Source organism: Tarenaya hassleriana, unplaced genomic scaffold (assembly GCF_000463585.1).
Source record: "Tarenaya hassleriana unplaced genomic scaffold, ASM46358v1 Cleome16, whole genome shotgun sequence".
Classification (NCBI taxonomy): Eukaryota; Viridiplantae; Streptophyta; class Magnoliopsida; order Brassicales; family Cleomaceae; genus Tarenaya; species Tarenaya hassleriana.
In genome coordinates this window covers 2,556,394-2,574,713 of record NW_010965019.1, presented here as the reverse complement: position 1 = coordinate 2,574,713, position 18,320 = coordinate 2,556,394, and the positions used below count along the sequence as shown (strand labels likewise).

At 37.2% G+C, this 18,320-nt stretch overlaps 1 protein-coding gene across 2 annotated transcripts; it reads left to right on the top strand.

Annotated features, from left to right (window-relative positions):
• The first annotated feature begins 12,703 nt into the window (after positions 1-12,703).
• LOC104809598 (phosphatidylinositol 4-phosphate 5-kinase 7) lies at positions 12,704-18,222 on the top strand. 2 transcript variants are annotated; one of them, XM_010535632.1, is made up of 10 exons: positions 12,704-12,932; positions 13,679-13,779; positions 13,855-14,928; positions 15,278-15,445; positions 15,945-16,110; positions 16,383-16,493; positions 16,585-16,772; positions 16,975-17,129; positions 17,301-17,466; positions 17,697-18,222. In XM_010535632.1, the coding sequence occupies exons 2-10, from the start codon at positions 13,754-13,756 to the stop codon at positions 17,974-17,976; spliced, it is 2,334 nt and encodes a 777-aa protein (XP_010533934.1). In that variant the 5' UTR covers positions 12,704-12,932; positions 13,679-13,753; the 3' UTR covers positions 17,977-18,222. The 2 variants fall into 2 exon arrangements, with proteins under 2 accessions (XP_010533934.1, XP_010533936.1); XM_010535634.1 differs by having other exon boundaries at positions 12,704-12,936.
• The last annotated feature ends 98 nt before the right edge of the window (positions 18,223-18,320 follow it).

Here is an 18,320-nt window from a genome sequence, read left to right as displayed (position 1 = left end):
CCGAGTCAAAACATCAGCCAAGCCCAAAACACTTTCTGGGCTTCGACTCGCATGAAACTGACTCGGTCCGAGTCAAGTACTGACTCGGTTGTTCGACCAAATCCAAGTCCATCTTTCCGATACTTCACATATAAATCCATCCCTAATGGTGTGTGACCCTGTACGCCCATTCGCAGTGGCAGCAGCCTCGAGAACCATTCCCGACCTACAAGTCATGGTTAGCCTCTAGCAAGACGCCATGACCACCCATTTAGAATTGAGTTAGAGGTGATCTAACCAAGGCATTAACAGCTCGAATTCTGATCCTTTGTCTCACGATATCATAAGTTGAACAAGGGCATGGTTTGAGCCACCCTTCAAGTTCAACTGCTTTCTCATCTTGGCAAATCGACTAATAAAATAGATGCAACTTCATCTATAGCATGGCCACGCGTTTTCATAGTCCGAGTTCTACGAGAGGGCCCAGCGATATCTCTCCTGTTAAGGAGGTGATGTTGGTTGGAATTCGTAGATAACCCAACAGAAAAGGCAAGTTAATTCCTTTTAAAAGAATGTTTTTATATGCCACTAACGGACCAAACCCTAGATCGATTTGATCGCATGCTAGGAACCCGTAGATAACCCAACAGAAAAGGCAAGTTAATTCCTTTTAAAAAAATGTTTTTATATGCCACTAACGGATCCATTAAAGCGGTTATATCAATCTGAAAAGACTGCATCACATATATGCGTTGGCACACGGAACATTGTATTCCAGAAGGAGAAATGCATCATCCGTCTGATGGATTGGCTTGGAAACATTTTCAACAGGTATTTCCTGATTTTGCAAGCGAGTATAGAAATGTATATTTAGCATTATGTACGGATGGGTTTAATCTATTTGGAATGTCTGGTCCGAATTACTCTCTGTGGCCGGTGATTCTGACACCGTACAATTTACCTCCGGACATGTGCATGAATAGAGAGTTTTTGTTCCTGTCGATATTGGTGTTGGGGCCTAAACATCCTAGAAAAAGTCTAGATGTGTTTCTTCAACCGCTTATTGAAGAGTTGACCAATTTGTGGCTCATTAGTGTCGAGGCATATGATGTGTCGATTATGCAAAATTTCTTACTTCGTGTCGTATTTATGTGGACCATCAGTGATTTTCTAGCGTATTCAATATTGTCTGGCTGGACAACACATGGTCAACTAGCTTGTCCTTATTGCACGGATGAGACTGATTCATTTTGGTTACAGAACGGGAGAAAGATGTGTTGGTTTGATTGTCATCGTCGTTTTCTCCCGAGAAATCATGTGTTACGACGTAACAAGAAGAATTTTCGTAAGAATAGGGTCGTAAATGACACTGCTCCCCTTGAGCTTACAGGTGATGAAATACTATTGAAAGGATCGAAGATTGCGTGAGTTCATATGGATTAGAAAAAATAGCAGACGTTGGCGGGAATGGTCATTTGCAGATAGAAGGATATGGTAATTTTCACAACTGGCACAAAAAAAATATATTTTGGGAATTGCCTTACTGGAGACATCATAAGTTACGACACATTCTTGATGTTATGCATATCGAAAAGAATTTTTTCGATAACATCATTAATACGGTATTGAATGTTCCCAGAAGATCAAAGGACAATGTCAATTCAAGAAAGGATCTGAAATTAATTTGCTCGCGAAAAGAACTAGAGTTGACATCGGATGGAAAGGCACCCGTCCCGATATTTCGGGTTTCTGGAGAAGCTCAGAAAAACTTCTTCAAATGGTTGAAAGAAGATGTAAAATTTCCAAATGGATATTCTTTAAACATCTCTCGATGTGTTGACATTGAAGGAAATAAATTGATAGGTATGAAAAGTCATGATTGTCATGTCTTCATGCAACGCTTACTTCCTATTGCCTTTGTCGATATACTTCCACAGAATGTACACGAAACTTTATCAGGTTTGAATTAATTAATTACTGAATCATTTTTACAGATATATCTATTATTTTTTATATTACGGTTATATATAGTTTTTTAATTTTGATTTATCTTTTAGGAATAAGCATATTCTTCCACGAATTCTGTAGTCGGACGTTACGAGTTGAAGATGTCGAGATCTTGAAGCAAAATCTCAGTTTAGTCTTGTGCAATCTAGAGAAGATATTTCCACCATCCTTTTTCGATGTCATGTAACATTTATCGATCCACCTACCACGAGAAGTTGAACTAGGGGGACTAGTTCAATTCAGGTATATATTTTTGTTTCATTTTTTAATAAACATGATTCAATTAATAATTCATATTTGTATTTGAAATGATTATTTTCTGTATATTTAGATGGATGTATCCGTTCGAACGGTTCATGTACCATTTGAAGAAGAATGTGAAACAAAAGGCTTTTGTGGAAGGATCAATCGCTGAACAATATATAAATGAGGAGATATCATTCTTCACATCATACTACTTTGAAGATCATGTTTTGACAAAGAACAGAAGTCAGAATCGCTCATTCCAGTGCGATGATGGACCATCTTATTCGATGCATGTAGACATACCTCAGATTTTCTACAGAAAAGGGTGATGTGGTGGTAAATCGACAAATTCATATCTGTCTAACAGAGATTACCATGTCATTCATACCTACGTATTGTTGAATTGTGAATATATTCTACCGTTTGAGAGGTAGAATATACTCTCCTACGTACAAAATAATATTTTTACTGTATGTCTCAGGGTTTATGATGATGAAGTATATAATACTTATTGTCATCAAATATCTGATGAAGAGTTGAGCATGATTAAAGAGAATGGATTTGCAACATGATTGAAACAATATGTAAGTTATATTTTGGACATCTATATTTCATAATATATGTGCACAGTGCACCATTAACCAATAAATAATTTTTTTTTTTTGCAGATCGAGTCGTCATCCGAAGATCATCCGTTATGGTTATACGAATTAGTGCAAGGTCCACTTCATCGACTCAAATGTTGGCCGGTGTTTTTTATCAGGGGTTATGTTTTTCATACATATGAACACGGAGAACATCGTTCAACCATCAACTACGGAGTATGTGTTAAAGGCTCGAACTACTGCGCTTCCGATGATGAACTAGATTTTTATGGTATTTTACAACAAATTATACAGCTTGAGTATCCAGGACATGTCGGCTTACAAGTATTGATGTTTAGATGTGATTGGTTTGATTCAACACATGGTCGCGGAATCCGCATCAACAAATCAGGCATTGTTGACATCTGTTATACTCATCGATATGCAAAGTATGATTCATTTATTATGGCATCTCAAGCTGACCAGGTCTATTTTGTACCATACCCGAAGAAGGTGAAGCGAAGAAATGATGTCGACTGGAGGGTTATTGTGAAGATCACCCCAAGAGGCACTATATTTAACGATAAAGATTCCGATCATATTCCTCTTCAGGACGAAGATATAAGGGTTGTTGTACGACTTGATGACCCAATCGATATTGAGAGACTAACATTACCGAATGGAGAATTTGAGGAGTTAGAGGTTGGAATCAATGATAATGCCGACAACACCGAAGATTCGAATGGAGAAACGACCGGCACTTCAGAACATGGATCGTTTGAATAATATTTGTATTATGCATTTTTTATTTATTTTTTAATAACAATAACTACGACGGAATGCGATGGTTTATTACGTCACATTTCAAGATTCCGACGGAAGGTTCTGTCGCACTGCAGTCATGCAAAGTTCATCGGGAAACGCATTGTTACGACGGAACGTCCGTCACTTGGTGTCTGACGTGGCACTTATCGGTGAATGATTCCGACTAATTCCGACGGAAACATCCGTCGCAATGTGCAAGAAATGTTAGATCATCCAGAGTTCTTCGGGAAACGCAATATTACGACGACAATTCTGTCGCTATTGGTCTGAAATGTCCGTCGCATTGTGCAGAAAAGTCAGATCATGTAGAGTTCTTTGGGAAATGCATTGTTACGACGGAAAGTCCGTCGCTATAATTGACGTGGCACCGACGCGTTAAAGTATTCCGACCCAAAGCGACGGGAGTATCCGTCGCTGAATTAATTTGCTTAATGTTACGAGGAAATTCCGTCGCGACTATTGACATGGCATCGACGTGTTTAATGATTCTGACCCACATCCGACGGATAATTCCGTCGCATAGTTAAATAAACGCGCAGAACTCAATCTTTCCCTCAGAATCGCCAATTCTCTCTGCACTGGGATCTTTCTCCGCTCCGTCCACTCTTTCTCACCATCGTGTTCGTTGCCGCTCGATCGGATCGGCAATCCCGTCATCTCTGCGCCTCTCCTAAACATATTTCCGGCGTAAGTTTTTTAGATTTCGTATGTGTTTCGATCTTTTTTCATATTTTTGCAGATTTCGTAGTTTGTATGTGTTGGTTTAGTGCTCTATGATGTACTGTTTGCGAGCTTTATTATGATACATTTGATGTATTGACACTTCCTATGGTTTTATGGATTAGTGTTTGATTCATTACGTATTGTGCATGCTTTAATATGTTATGAAATCCATGTATTGTTATGAACAATATTAAACTCCCTAGTCATGCATCATTGTGGGAATAATGATATACTAAGACTAGTATGATGTGTGATTGATGATCATATAGATGATCATAGGTATTGGATACGATCACAGTCATAGGTATTCGTTGGAGAACGGAATACTGGATTGACCCGCATGAGATTGTCACATGGACTAGCGTCATGACTCGAATCTCATATGGCGGTTCCATGATTGGATCCTTAGACCTGAGATATCTATGGAATCCAACATGAGGAGTTGCGTGCTTTGAATACGTCAAACGTCCTGCGTAACATGAGGACTATAAAGGCATGTATCAGGTACGAAACGAATCATGTGTTGGATTATAGATAGTCAAGACGGGATTTGTACCTCTCGTAAAAGAGAGAGATATCGCTGGGCCCCTTGTGTGAGTGAGATTGTAGAAATGTGTGGCCGCACTATAGACGAGCGTCATCTATTTCAGACAGTCGAACTCAGTGAACGAGAAAGCAGTCGAATCAGATAAAGTGGCTTGTCCATGCCTTATGTTCGACATATGATATCGCGATGCAAAAGGATCATCAGCCGGAATCATCACTAGCGTTCGTAAGATCACGAACAAACTCTATTCGAGATAGGTAGTCATAGTGTCTTGCTAGAGACCGTCTATGACTTGTATATCCGAAATAGAGATTTCGGGTTATACTACTACATCGAATGAGCCTACAGGGTCACACACGCATGGAAGGAAAAAACGCACGAGAAAATGATGGAAAACTCGAGACGGAAAGGGCTGGAACGGACGGACCGAAAGGGCCAGACCCGACGGTCCGCCAGGTCCAGACCCGACGGGCCACGGAAGGTAGACCGTCCGTTCTTGCTAGTCTGAAACGGACGGTCCACGTGGGCAGACCGTCCGTTCTGGCTTGCTAGAACGGACAGTCCACGTGCATTCATGGACCGTCCGTTCCGGCTTTCGGGTTTTCGAAAATTATACCGAATTAGGGTTAAATCACCTTATAAGAAGGAGATTAAAACCCTAATTAAACAAGAGACTTTTTGAGCCGTCTGGTACAAAATTCTAAGAGGTTTTGGTGAGATCCAAAGAGTTCAAGGAGTTCTAAGTCTTGTTTTCTCGAAGCACAAAATCGAATAACAGATTCGGGTCCTAACAGACAAGTTCCAATCGTTGGAATCCATCCCGAGGTGTGGATACGTGTAGAAGGCGAGGGATTCTTCGTCCCTTTCGTGATCAGACAAGTTTTGATACAGGCCCCAGATCGATTGAGGTAAGCTTTCTAACGTTTCTACGATTCATAGAAGCATAGTTCTAGGGTTTCATTAAAATTTTTGTTTTATATCCGTTGCGCAAATCTTAGAATCGATCTCTTAGGAATAGGATTCGCTCTAGAGATCTCAGAAAACCCATCAGTATGTTTCGTATTTTTTTAGATTTCGATCTATTTCAGGGTTATTGTGGGGTTTCGATTAGGTTTGGGGTTTCGAGAGGGTTCAAGTTTTGTTTCATTTTGTAGGGTTTCGATTCAGGGGATTGAGATTCTGTACGGTTTGTTTCGTTCAGGATTGGTTTCGTTTCAGGGGCTTGAGATTGTTTCGTTTCAGGGGCATAGGGTTTCGATTAGGGTTTCGGCTAGGGTTTCGGATTCTACTATGTTTAGGTTTCGGCCAGGGTTTAGGATTCTGCTATGTTTAGGGTTTCGACTAGGGTTTGTTGTTCTGTTAGGGTTAAGGTTTCGGATCTGTTAGGGTTACGGTTTCGAATCTGTTAGGGTTAGGGTTAGGGTTAGGGTTTAGGGTTTAGGGTTTAGGGTTTCGTTTGGGGTTTCGTTTGGGGTTTCGTTTGGTGTTAGACTTGGGGTTTCGTTTAGGGTTTAGAGTTTTATTACCTATTTGATACGATATTCTAACGAACTTGTAGATGAGTCACAAATGACGTGGTTCAGGTTCTCGTTCTGGTAGTCATACCGGGAACAGTACTCGATCCCGGGGTCGTGACGTAGGATCACCAGCGATCCAAAGTCAACGAACCCCTGATCCACTTCAGTTGGATCAACGTTTCATTGGCCAGGGTACTCCCCAGGCTTCATTTGAGGCCGACGGTTCCGGCCATCGCTCTATTTATGTTGGGATCTCCCTTAGAGAGATCCTGGCATCCGAGAGTCGGCGACAATAACCTTGTGTCAATCTTGATCCGACTGATGGAGTATTGTGGTAAGTATATTCTAACACCACTTTCGTTTACGATAAAATCAACCAATGTTCAACTTAATTAATGTTTTTGAATATCATAGGTTTGATCGGAATGATCAGTTGGTTGAGAGTATCAAAACGATCATGCGTTCTGATTTTCATGACCCGTGGCGTAGCATCTCTCGGGTCCCGCAAGAAGTCTTGGAGCGATGGTTTGTTGCTTTTGCGGTATTGTCTTAACTTGTTTGTTTTTTGTTTAATATTTCATTAGTATTAAATAACTAACACATTTTGTTTAAAACAATCTTATTATTGGGATCCTTCTGTGCATGATGTCGTCCATCGTGCGTGGAAGGATTGTCTCGGTGCGAGATTGCAAGATAGCCTTTATAGGTAGAAATGTTTGCGGAAGAAGCCTGAGTGAGTTAATTCAGACGTCTGGTTGCAGTTGGAGGTAATATGGGATTTAGAGGAATCTCAAGAGAAGAGTCGGATCGCGTCGACGAATCGAAAGGCAAAGTCTGCTTCCGATCGTGCACTAGAAACTCACACTGCGGGGAGAAGATCGTTTGCTAAAGTTACTCTCAACACTGTAAGTATTTTGTGAGAATTGATTTATTTGTTTTTTAATTTTACTAATTTTTTTGTATAACATTTTTAGGCCGAGAAAGAAGGCGTTCAACCGTTCGATCGTTTACTAATTTTTTTGTATAACATTTTTAGACACGTATCGCCGATCGGATGGGACGTACGTAGATCATCGTGCCCAAGAAATTGAAGAGGACATTCAATCGAAGATTACCGATCGAATGACGATGGACGAGAGCAGCGGTTCAACGCAATTGACTCCGCAGGAAATCAACAGCTTGTATCTCGAGGTAATTTTTTTATTTAAAATAATAGAATATGTTAAAGTTTAAATATTATTTACGTATTGTTTTGAATGTCGTTCCTCCCAATGCGAAAGGTCGGATTTACGGGATTGGTGCGTTGGCGAGTCAGCTCGGTGGTGCTGACGCATCTTCGTCGTCAGTGGTACGCCATGTATCTCTGACGCGTGAAGTCGAGGAGTTGAAGAGAAAACACGAGGAGACTTCTGCGGAACTTGTAGCTGATCGGGAGAAGATTGCTCAGTTTGATGCAGCTCAGGCGAAGATCGCTCGGTTAGAGGAGATGATGCAACGATTTATGCCTCCGATCGATTCTGCCGGTTCGTCTGCTCTGAGTCCCGTCGTCAATCCCGATCCATCAGTTCATCAAGACGTGCAACATCCGCAAAATCTCGATGATTTTCCGGACAATTTATTTCGTTAGATTTCAGTTTTGGAATATATAAAACAATTTCGGTTTTGTTTTTAATAATATTATTGTATAATTATTTTTTTAAAACGAAATTTTATTTTTTTCGAATAAATAAACATTGCGACGGATTAATCCGCCGCATACCGTAGCAATCCAAAAAAATTCTACGGAAAAGTTTTCCATCGCTAAATACCGACGGAAAAACCCGTCGCCACTCATTCCATCGTTTTACCGTCGCTAATATTATACCGACGGACAACCCGTCGTAAAACTTCCGTCGCTAGTTTGCGACTAATCTCCGACCAATCCTCCCATCCCTTTTTGCGACCAGTGTGCGATGGATGATCCGTCGCACACTACGACGGAATTACGACGGCCATTCCGTGGGTAATAGTGACGACTAAACGACGGAATGTTCGTCGCGTTTATCATGGAAAAATGACGGAGTTTTCATCAATCATATCGACTACATTGCAATGGATAAACCGTCGCGGTCACCGGCGGATTATTCCAACGCGAAAAACAACAGGTTTACGACGGGTGTTTTCCGTCGCAATTATGCGACGGATGTCCGACCGGAATATGTTTGCGACAACCATTTACGGATAGAACGTGTTCCGTCGGTTTCCGTCGCAAACCAAGTATACCGACGGAAACTCCTCTTTATTGCGACGGATTTTTCCGTCGGAAACATGAGTGTTTTTTGTAGTGTGGATACCCGAAAATCCGCGAGTCTCAAGTACCCGAACCCACCCGTATGCGTTATTGGAAAGACTTAGACTTGAATTCTCACTCTAATGATTTCCTATAGCTTGCATTTATATTATTTCGCATACGAAAAAACATGTATGTGATTGATATCTGATATAATAAAGATCGAGATGAAGTTATTACAACCATCACAGTTACTTCAATATAGTTCTTAGAAACTTAGAGTGAGGTTCACTTTCTTTTACTGTTTTTTCGATAGAGAGATAACCTAACTCCCACGGGTTTTTTCTTTTGTCGACAGTAATTTTTTTGGTTAAAACTAATATCTATAGGCTTTTTAGTATGTCATGTGCATGATTTACAAAATATAATAGATTACAAAAATCAAACACAACAACAATTTACAAACTACGCTCAACCACCAATTTACAATATCTGTTAAAAATCCGCACATCAATTAACAATTAAAAGGGCAAGACATATCCTTGATAATATATGCGTTATTAAGCTCTGCTTGCAGATCGTGGATAGTTCTTTAATATTGCAGTGTGTAAGTTAGGATCTGCGAATCTTTTTCATAGTCCTGTCGTTTGTGCAAGACGTGCACTTGTCAAATATGTCCTACACAAACATCACAAAATCTGTTTAAAAAACTTGCATGTCGGAAATTGAATTTTAAAAAAATTAATTTAAGATTATGATAGCTGATAGTTGAATAAGAGATCATATTTTTCATCTAAAAAATGCTACAAAATGTATGTTATGAACAATATGAGAAATTTGCTTGAAATGGGATTTTTCAAAGCAAAAATAAAAAAATAAAAATAAAAAGAAAGGAAGTTCTCATGTCAAAGGACACTCGAAAGGGCATACGGAAGTGATGGAAAGATAGGGTTTTAGACTTTACGACAGGGAGTGAAAGTTCCTTTGGTAATCGTCAATTAACACTCACAATTGAGGGCGATACACAATTGAAGTTCTCATATCAAGTAACACTCCGACCGATCGATACACATGCGTAATTAAGGCCGATACACATTACAATGAATGATTTCCACATCAAAAGAAGTCGAAGCTCATGTCACGAAGAGGTCGACAACAAGGCTCGTAAAACCGAACTTCCAAGTGTGTATGGTGTGAGTTTCTGACTTGGTTCGGTTTGATACAAAGGATGATCACGATTTGGGAACAAATCTTTTTAAAGAAAGAGGAAATGATGGTGACATCCTAGGAGTATAAGGGCGAGAAAGATTTGCAAGCTAAAATCCCACTTACGTACGTTTACGAATGAAAGATACTTCAAACAACTTTCGTTCCCATGGTTCAAGAGGAATTCAAGTATGAACGTGATCACATCGAACTCACAAATAACGTTGGATATGTGATATTTGGATTAAATTATAAAAAAAAAATACTATTTTTTTATTTTCCATAGATTGTTTAAACCATAAAACCAATAGATATACAAGATTTGAAAGCTGGCAAAGACGACATATTCAATCTCATTCAAATCTCAATCACTACCCTTTTTTATGTTAAAAAATCTTTGGTTTAATGTTTGATTAGTTAGCAATGAAGATCTTTGTTTGGACCGTTTCCAAAGTGAATATTCCAATATTTAAATTTATTCAATATACAAATGTGAAAAGAACGGTAATGATGTATGCGTAGGATCCGTCATGTGGCTAGGTTGGGTGGAGAACGTACGAGAGCAAGTTAGTGAAACAGAAAATTATTATTATTTTTATTTTAAATAAAAAAAAAGAATAGATTAACTAGTTTGGAAATCGTTTAATCATCTGTGTATTATTATGATATAAAAAATTACATATATTGTTTAATTTAATTTCTTATTATATTAAAGAAATAAGTTTTCTACTTTAGTTTATTACGATTCTAAATTTTAAAATCATAAAAAAACTCTAAAGCAATAATTTATTCAAATATTCATCACAAGAAAAACTCCAGGTTATAAGAGTTTGCGAGGATTGGTACGGCAGGAGACCTACAGACACGGGCCCACTTCGTTGTCCTCTTTCGTGATACCCACTTCACCTGTCTGACTTTCTCACATGCAATTTATTTATTCTAATACATATATATAATCACTTTCTACTCAGTTAATTAATCAACATCTTAATCTCAAATTTATTTTGATAACTCGAATAATTAAATAATTAATATTCCTATTTTAAGTATAATACATGCTAATTGACCTATGATTCTACCTCCTCGGACTAAAAAAATCCTATAAACGATGTTAAATATCGATGAGATATTTTAATCGTTGATTGCCATTGATATTAAAAAAATATCGATAATCTATAGATTAAATTATCGTATTCTATTAAAAAATAAAATATGATTACATATAAATAAATTTATTAAATACAAAATGACTGGTAATTTGTATTTTTTTAAATTTAAAAATAAAATCAGAAATTCAGATTTTTTTTCCAATTTTAATTCAATTATTTCTAGTTTTAATTTTTCATCGTTTAAAATTACATACACACACACACACATATATATATTGATTCAAATACTATTCTAATTCACTTTTAAAAAATTTAAATACCGTTTTTACAATTATAATAATTTTAATTCATTTTTAATTTTTTTATTTGATTCGAAGTTATTTAGTTCAATTTAAAAATTATATCCAATTTTTTTTTATTTTTAGAATTTAGACTTTCAATTCGATTACTTATTATTTAATTTTTTAGAATCAAATTTGTGTAACCAAATTGAAATATTCCTTTATTTTGATTAAGATGGTGGATTTTTACGAACATAATTCAAAGTATCGATAAGCTTATTAGTCCACTGTGAATCTGATTATTTTATATATTGTGTATATATATATATAAACAAATGCAAATAAGAATTGTAATTTCATTGGATGCTCGTACCAAAAATGAAATATTCAGTCATGCTGGTTATTTTATTATTTTATGCTTCGAGCTTTGTCTTTTTGTATGAACATAGTCACCCAAAAAAAAAAATATATAATTGCACTGTTCCATTCCAAATATGCAACAATGTGTTAAAACAAACAAGACGTAACATTTCACGAAAAGCATTTAAATTTCATGATAGTTGTAAAATATGATTTCTTTATTCCGAATTTATTTGAATCGCCATATTAAATTTAAATTTATATTAATTATATTTTTCTAAAAATTATATATATATATATATATTTATAAACTATAGTAATTAATGTATAGTTGTATATACAAATTGGATTTATACCATATCATCTATTTACTATTTTTTAAAGAAATAATATAAATATGTACATAGATTAAATCAAATTAAATCGTATAATCAAATAGAACAATTTTATAATTAGGATAGTTTAAAATCTTACAAACGATAAACACCATTCTATAGAACGTACCAAATCAATAACACATTTCTAGCCCCCTTAGGACGTACTCTAAAAGAATGATGACTAATGGAACAATACTATAATATTTTATATATATATATATATATTGACGGATACTTATCTAAAAGTATAATTCCCATAAAAAAAAAAATCAACGAAATTGCATGATCCTATAATTAATGGACGTTTCAATAAGAGAAAGATGACAGTGACTGTCAAATGGATGGAATTCATTCATGTGGTTTTATAATATATATATATATATATATATATTTATATAACTGTATTTTTTTAGATATAGCTTTTATATCTAAAAAAAATAAAAATAAAACAAAGTGGACCGGCTTCGATTGGTTAAAATTTGTCAGCCTCCCTCGAAGTTCAAAGAGTTAAAAATTTAAAACATAGAAACTGAAGGCAGATTAAAGAAATCATTAGTCTCCATTGTTTTATATCACTTTAACTATCAATTATTAATTAACAGATTAGTTTCTATTTTAAAAAATAAAAATAAAATGAAAAAACAGTGGAAAAAAATGGGGAAAAAAAAACTGATCGAGAATTCGGAGGAAAAAAAAACATTTCTGAAAGGAACTTCGTGCATGGGCAACAACGAACATGTGCGCAAGAAGAATTTCCCAGCAACAAAAGCTGTCTCCTTCATCGTCCCACTGCTAATTTCCGCTTTTCCTCAATCTAGGGTTCTTCTTTTTCGGTCCCCTTTTCCCTGCTTGTGTTTTTCTTCCTCAATATCTTGCTTTTCCGTTTCCTCGGCAGATTCCAAGTGGGTATTCTTCGAATCCTATTATTTATCGGATTAGTTTCTATTTGATCTGGTTTTCTGTTCTCAGTATGGATCGAATCGTATCCGGTTTTGTCTGTACCGAGACCATAACTTGAGATTCTTTATTCTTGCTCGGTATTACTTTGTCAAATGTTTGTTTTTTCCTCCGTGTTCGCATCTATACTTTACTTGGATATAAGCTTTTCACTAGCAAGTTCATCAGTCGGATTTGTATTTGGTTGAAAAAAGGGGTATTGACATGCTGTTTTGTAGTATGATTTCCTTCAGGGTTGAGCAAATGATGGGCACTTAATTTTTGGGCACAGTGGATAAGGTTTTGGTTGCCCGAAAAATATGGAGACCCATTTTTGAATCACTTGTTATTATCTATTACTTGAACCGGATTTTAGCAATTTTTTTCGGAGAAAAGGTGAGATCCATTGTGATGAACAAACTTATAAGTGTTCCAGGAAGATTAGTTATTTTTCTGGCTTTGCTTTAAAAATAATGAAGCTTAGGAATAAGAAATGGATTTGGATTTGTGGGTGAAGCATAGTGGATAAGATAGGAAGTGCAACTGAATTTGATGATTTGAGTTGAAGCATGGACTGTTGTTCCCTTAAATCCCAGTGGATCCACTTGTCTGTGTGTGTATTTCATTGAATCTTGGAGTTCTGAATGCAATAATTGTACCTCCGTGGTTATCAACTTATCAGCTTATGCATTAGTGTATGTGTTGTGTTCAGAAAATTGGTTGAACTTGGTAATGCATCACAAATAAGGCCAATGAAAACTACGTGGAAAATCACCTTACTTTCTAGATGCTGATCGAGATGGAGACAAGAAGGTATGTATTCTTGTTAATAGATCTTCTTGCATTTTGTCTTCCCTTTCCCGTTGTCTTAAGTTTATCTTTTCTCAGGTTTGGCGAGAAAGAATTCCCAAACGGCGATTTCTATTCTGGTGAATTTAAAGGAGAACTTCCTCACGGGAGGGGAAGTTATGTGTGGACAGATGGAACTATATACGAGGGTGTTTGGGAAGAAGGAAAAATTTCTGGGAAAGGAAAACTTACATGGTCAGCGGGGGCGAAATATGAGGGAGATTTCTCTGGAGGCTACCTTCATGGTTTCGGCACTTTAACTTCGCCTGATGGATCTGTCTATAGTGGATCCTGGAGAATGAATGTACGGCATGGGTTAGGAAGGAAGGAATATTCTAACTCAGATATATACAATGGCTCGTGGAAAGAAGGATTACAAGACGGAAGTGGTAGTTATTCTTGGAACAATGGGAATAGGTACATAGGAAATTGGAAAAAGGGTAAAATGTATGGAAGAGGGGTCATGAGGTGGGCAAATGGTGATCTTTTTGACGGTTTTTGGGTGAATGGGTCTAGGCATGGCTCCGGGGTTTATAAGTTTGCTGATGGAGGTCTCTATTTTGGAACCTGGACACGTGGGCTAAAGGACGGAAAAGGAATCTTTTATCCTGCCGGAAGTAAGCATCCTTCTCTAAAGAAGTGGTGTCAGTCTTTTGGTTATGATGACACCGGGAATTTTCTCCTTTCTCGTAGTTCTTCAATAAACGTTGAAGAAGTAAGGCATTCAAAAACTATCACACGAAGTCTTTCTGAAAACCCCCCTATAAATGGAACGATGAGGAATTCGCATAGAAGACTATCAGATAGGTTTCTGGATGAAAATTGGAGCCTTTGTGATCCAACTAGAGATTTTGTATGTCATGGCCCCTCAAACAAGTCCATACATACTTCTGACTCTGGTCAAAGTGAGGGGCAAGATAAGAACCGTATAGTTTACGAGAGGGAGTACATGCAAGGAGTTTTGATTAGAGAACGTGTCATAAGTTCTGATAACATGTCACATAAGGCCAACCCTCCGAGCCATCAGAAAGAAATTGGGACTAGCACCTGTATGGCCTTTTTGGGGGGCAAACAGAGTTATTATCTCATGCTTAATCTCCAACTTGGTATCAGGTAAACAAAATCGACACCCTAACTCATTTTATCTTCTGTGGAAGCGCTGGAAAATATGCCAAGAAACCTTATGATTACGAAAGTAAAGCTTCACCCAGAACTACTTATGCTGAAAATGTTTCTCAATGTCTCATCAGATTCTCCAGATAACTTTTTGTAGTCTAAAACCTGTTGTGTTATTTTTTCTGCACAATATGGCTTGATTAATGAGTCATACATGCACACACTCACCCACCCACAAAGAGACCATCAGTATAGATACATATCATGACAGCCTCATGCATTTCCCACATAACTTCTCTAATCTTGTAATTATGCTCTTACATGACAAATCTTTTGAAGTTCACAGGTATACTGTTGGCAAAATCACTCCTGTACCTAGGCGGGAAGTCCGTGCTTCTGACTTTGGTGACAGAGCCAGAATCAGGATGTTCTTCCCTAGAGAAGGTTCCCAGTTTACACCTCCACACAAATCTATTGATTTCTATTGGAAGGATTACTGTCCCATGGTTTTCAGGTAAACCGGGTTTTTTTCTCGCTGCCACCAAATTAAGCTTAAATCACACCAGAGAACATATACATTTCTGCCTGTGAACTTTTGAGACTGATTGTCTACTTGAGAACTTCTTTAAATGATAGAACCTAAAGAGACATTTGCCAGAGAAAAAGATTTGAACTTCTCAGTCTGTTTAATCCCACTTGATTACCTCAGCTGAAGTTTTTATCTTAAGGATATTATCATGTTGACTTTTTCAGCTATTTTTTACTTGTGGGTAATAACTATTTACGATAGCCTTAACAGCCCATAATGCTGAATAAACTGGGTAACATGGTCAAGTAAATTCTGTAGAGAAGTGGCTTACATCTTTTAGTTCCCACATGTCTAATGCTTTGGGCATCATCTTCAGTCAACCTCAACCTGTAGATTTTATCTTCAGTTATTACTCTTGGTGTATTTAAGATTATCTGTTCGTTCAATTGATTCGTTGTACATGTATTTTAACGGCACGTTGCAGGAATTTGAGGGAGATGTTCAAGTTAGATGCTGCAGAGTACATGATGTCCATTTGTGGTGATGATGGCTTGAGGGAAATTTCTTCCCCAGGGAAAAGCGGAAGTATCTTCTATCTTTCTCACGACGATAGATTTGTGATAAAGACGTTAAAAAAATCTGAATTGAAGGTCCGAAAACCAAACCACCTCTTTTTTTTCTCTCCTTGCATTGATTTGACATTGAATGGTGGTTTAGGAAAAGCTTGTAAGCCTGAATGCTTAGAAATGGAGTCTTGTCTATGTTCTCCTCTATCTGTGTCTGTTGATAATATATACATATTTCTTTAGTATATTTCATATCGTTCAGCGTCTTATACGCAGATTAATAACTTGTAACGATAGCATCTCAGAAAAGATAGACATAACTATCACTGTAATAATCTGATCCTTTTGTTTTCTAGGTTCTACTCAGGATGCTGCCTAAGTATTATGATCATGTAGGGGACCATGAAAACACACTTATAACAAAATTTTTTGGAGTTCACAGAATAAAACTCAAGTGGGGCAAAAAGGTATGAAACTTTTCTGGTTCCTTAATAGTATAATTCCCATTTGTGGTTTCACTTTTTCTTTTTTAGGATAAGCTCTGTGCTTCTCTGATAGGTACGCTTTGTGGTCATGGGGAATATGTTTTGCACAGAATTGAAGATTCATCGTCGTTATGACCTTAAGGGCTCAACTCAAGGGAGATTTACAGATAAGAGCAAAATCGAAGAAAAGACAACCTTGAAAGATCTTGATCTTGCTTATGAATTTCATATGGACAAGCTTCTAAGGGAGGCCCTCTTCAAGTGAGTTCTAATACTACATGTCCTATTTGTCATTCCTTCTGATATTTTGGCATGGCTTAGTCTTTCTTTGGTCCTCCTTCTATGTATGCGCCTTTCATGTAAACTTGCCCCCATTTGACATAATTGATGAACTTACATGCACATAAAAAATAGCTTTTAGTTGCACATTCTTAATGTATATCTTCTTCCCTCTTTTCCGCAGGCAAATTTATTTGGATTGCTCGTTCTTGGAATCTCTGCAAATCATTGATTACAGCCTTCTACTGGGATTACATTTTAGGGCTCCCGAGCAGCTCAATGATATCCTGGAGCCTCCTAATTCATTGTCGGATCAAGATAGCATTGCTTCAGTGGATGGTAGGTTCATCGTTTTGAAATAGTTATCCTCTGTTCAGCATTTGGAGAAAACAATCGCTGGCCAAAGAGAAACCGGCTCTGTGCCCAAAAAAACTCTTGATTTCTTCTCTTTTTTTGGCGTAAAATGGAGGGTTTTTTTGTTCTTTACTTAACCCATTTCTGTTTCTTCAGCGGGTTCGTCTCAAGAACTCTCCATTCCTCCGAAAGGACTGCTACTAGTTACACATGAACCTAGTTCAGTGAATACTGCTCCCGGTCCTCACATCAGGGGAAGCACACTCCGAGCATTTTCCGTCGGAGAAAGAGAGGTTGATCTTATCTTGCCTGGAACCGCACGGTAATTGTTGTTCCCAAGATTATGATTCTTCACTTGATCTTTTGTCCCGTTGCCTCGTTCTTGCGACATGGAATTATAAGAGTTTAAAGGTATATTATCGTGATCATGTAAATAATTACAGTACAACAACGTGGATATAGAGAAAATACAGTAGAAGAAAATGCAGTAGAAAACTATGTTAAATCATTTATCCTTGTACTACTAAACCGTTCCTTTTTTTTTGTGTGAAGGCTGCGAGTACAGCTTGGAGTAAACATGCCGGCACAAGCTCACCACAAGCTTCTTCAGGACAACGAGGAAACGGCGAGGATAGAGCTGTTTGAAGTATACGATGTGGTAATATACATGGGAATCATAGATATTCTTCAAGAATACAACATGAAGAAGAAAGTGGAACATACTTGCAAATCTCTGCAGTATGATCCAATGACCATATCCGCCATTGAACCCGAGCTTTACTCCAAACGCTTCATTGATTTCCTCGTGAAGGTATTCCCGGAAGAAGCTTAGTAGCACAGCACCATCACCAAAAAACCTTCAAATCTCTTTTTTTTTTCTTTGGTCATAAATGTAATGATGGATTAGCTAGTCTTTTTTTTTTTTTTAAAGTTTATAGTAACCATCAAAAAATATTTTTATTTTGGTTAAGTTTCACGTTTATGAGCCTTCTTGTTCTTCTAGCTTTAACTTAAAAGAGCTGCTGCAACATTCATGCTCCTGTACTTGTCTCAACACGTTTCCTTAGACCTTTTTATATCCTCTCTTTGTATATATATACACGCATACTCAAACATGTATGTAAATATATATATATATTTATATATATGTAAGCATAAAGCTTCAAGAATTGTAAA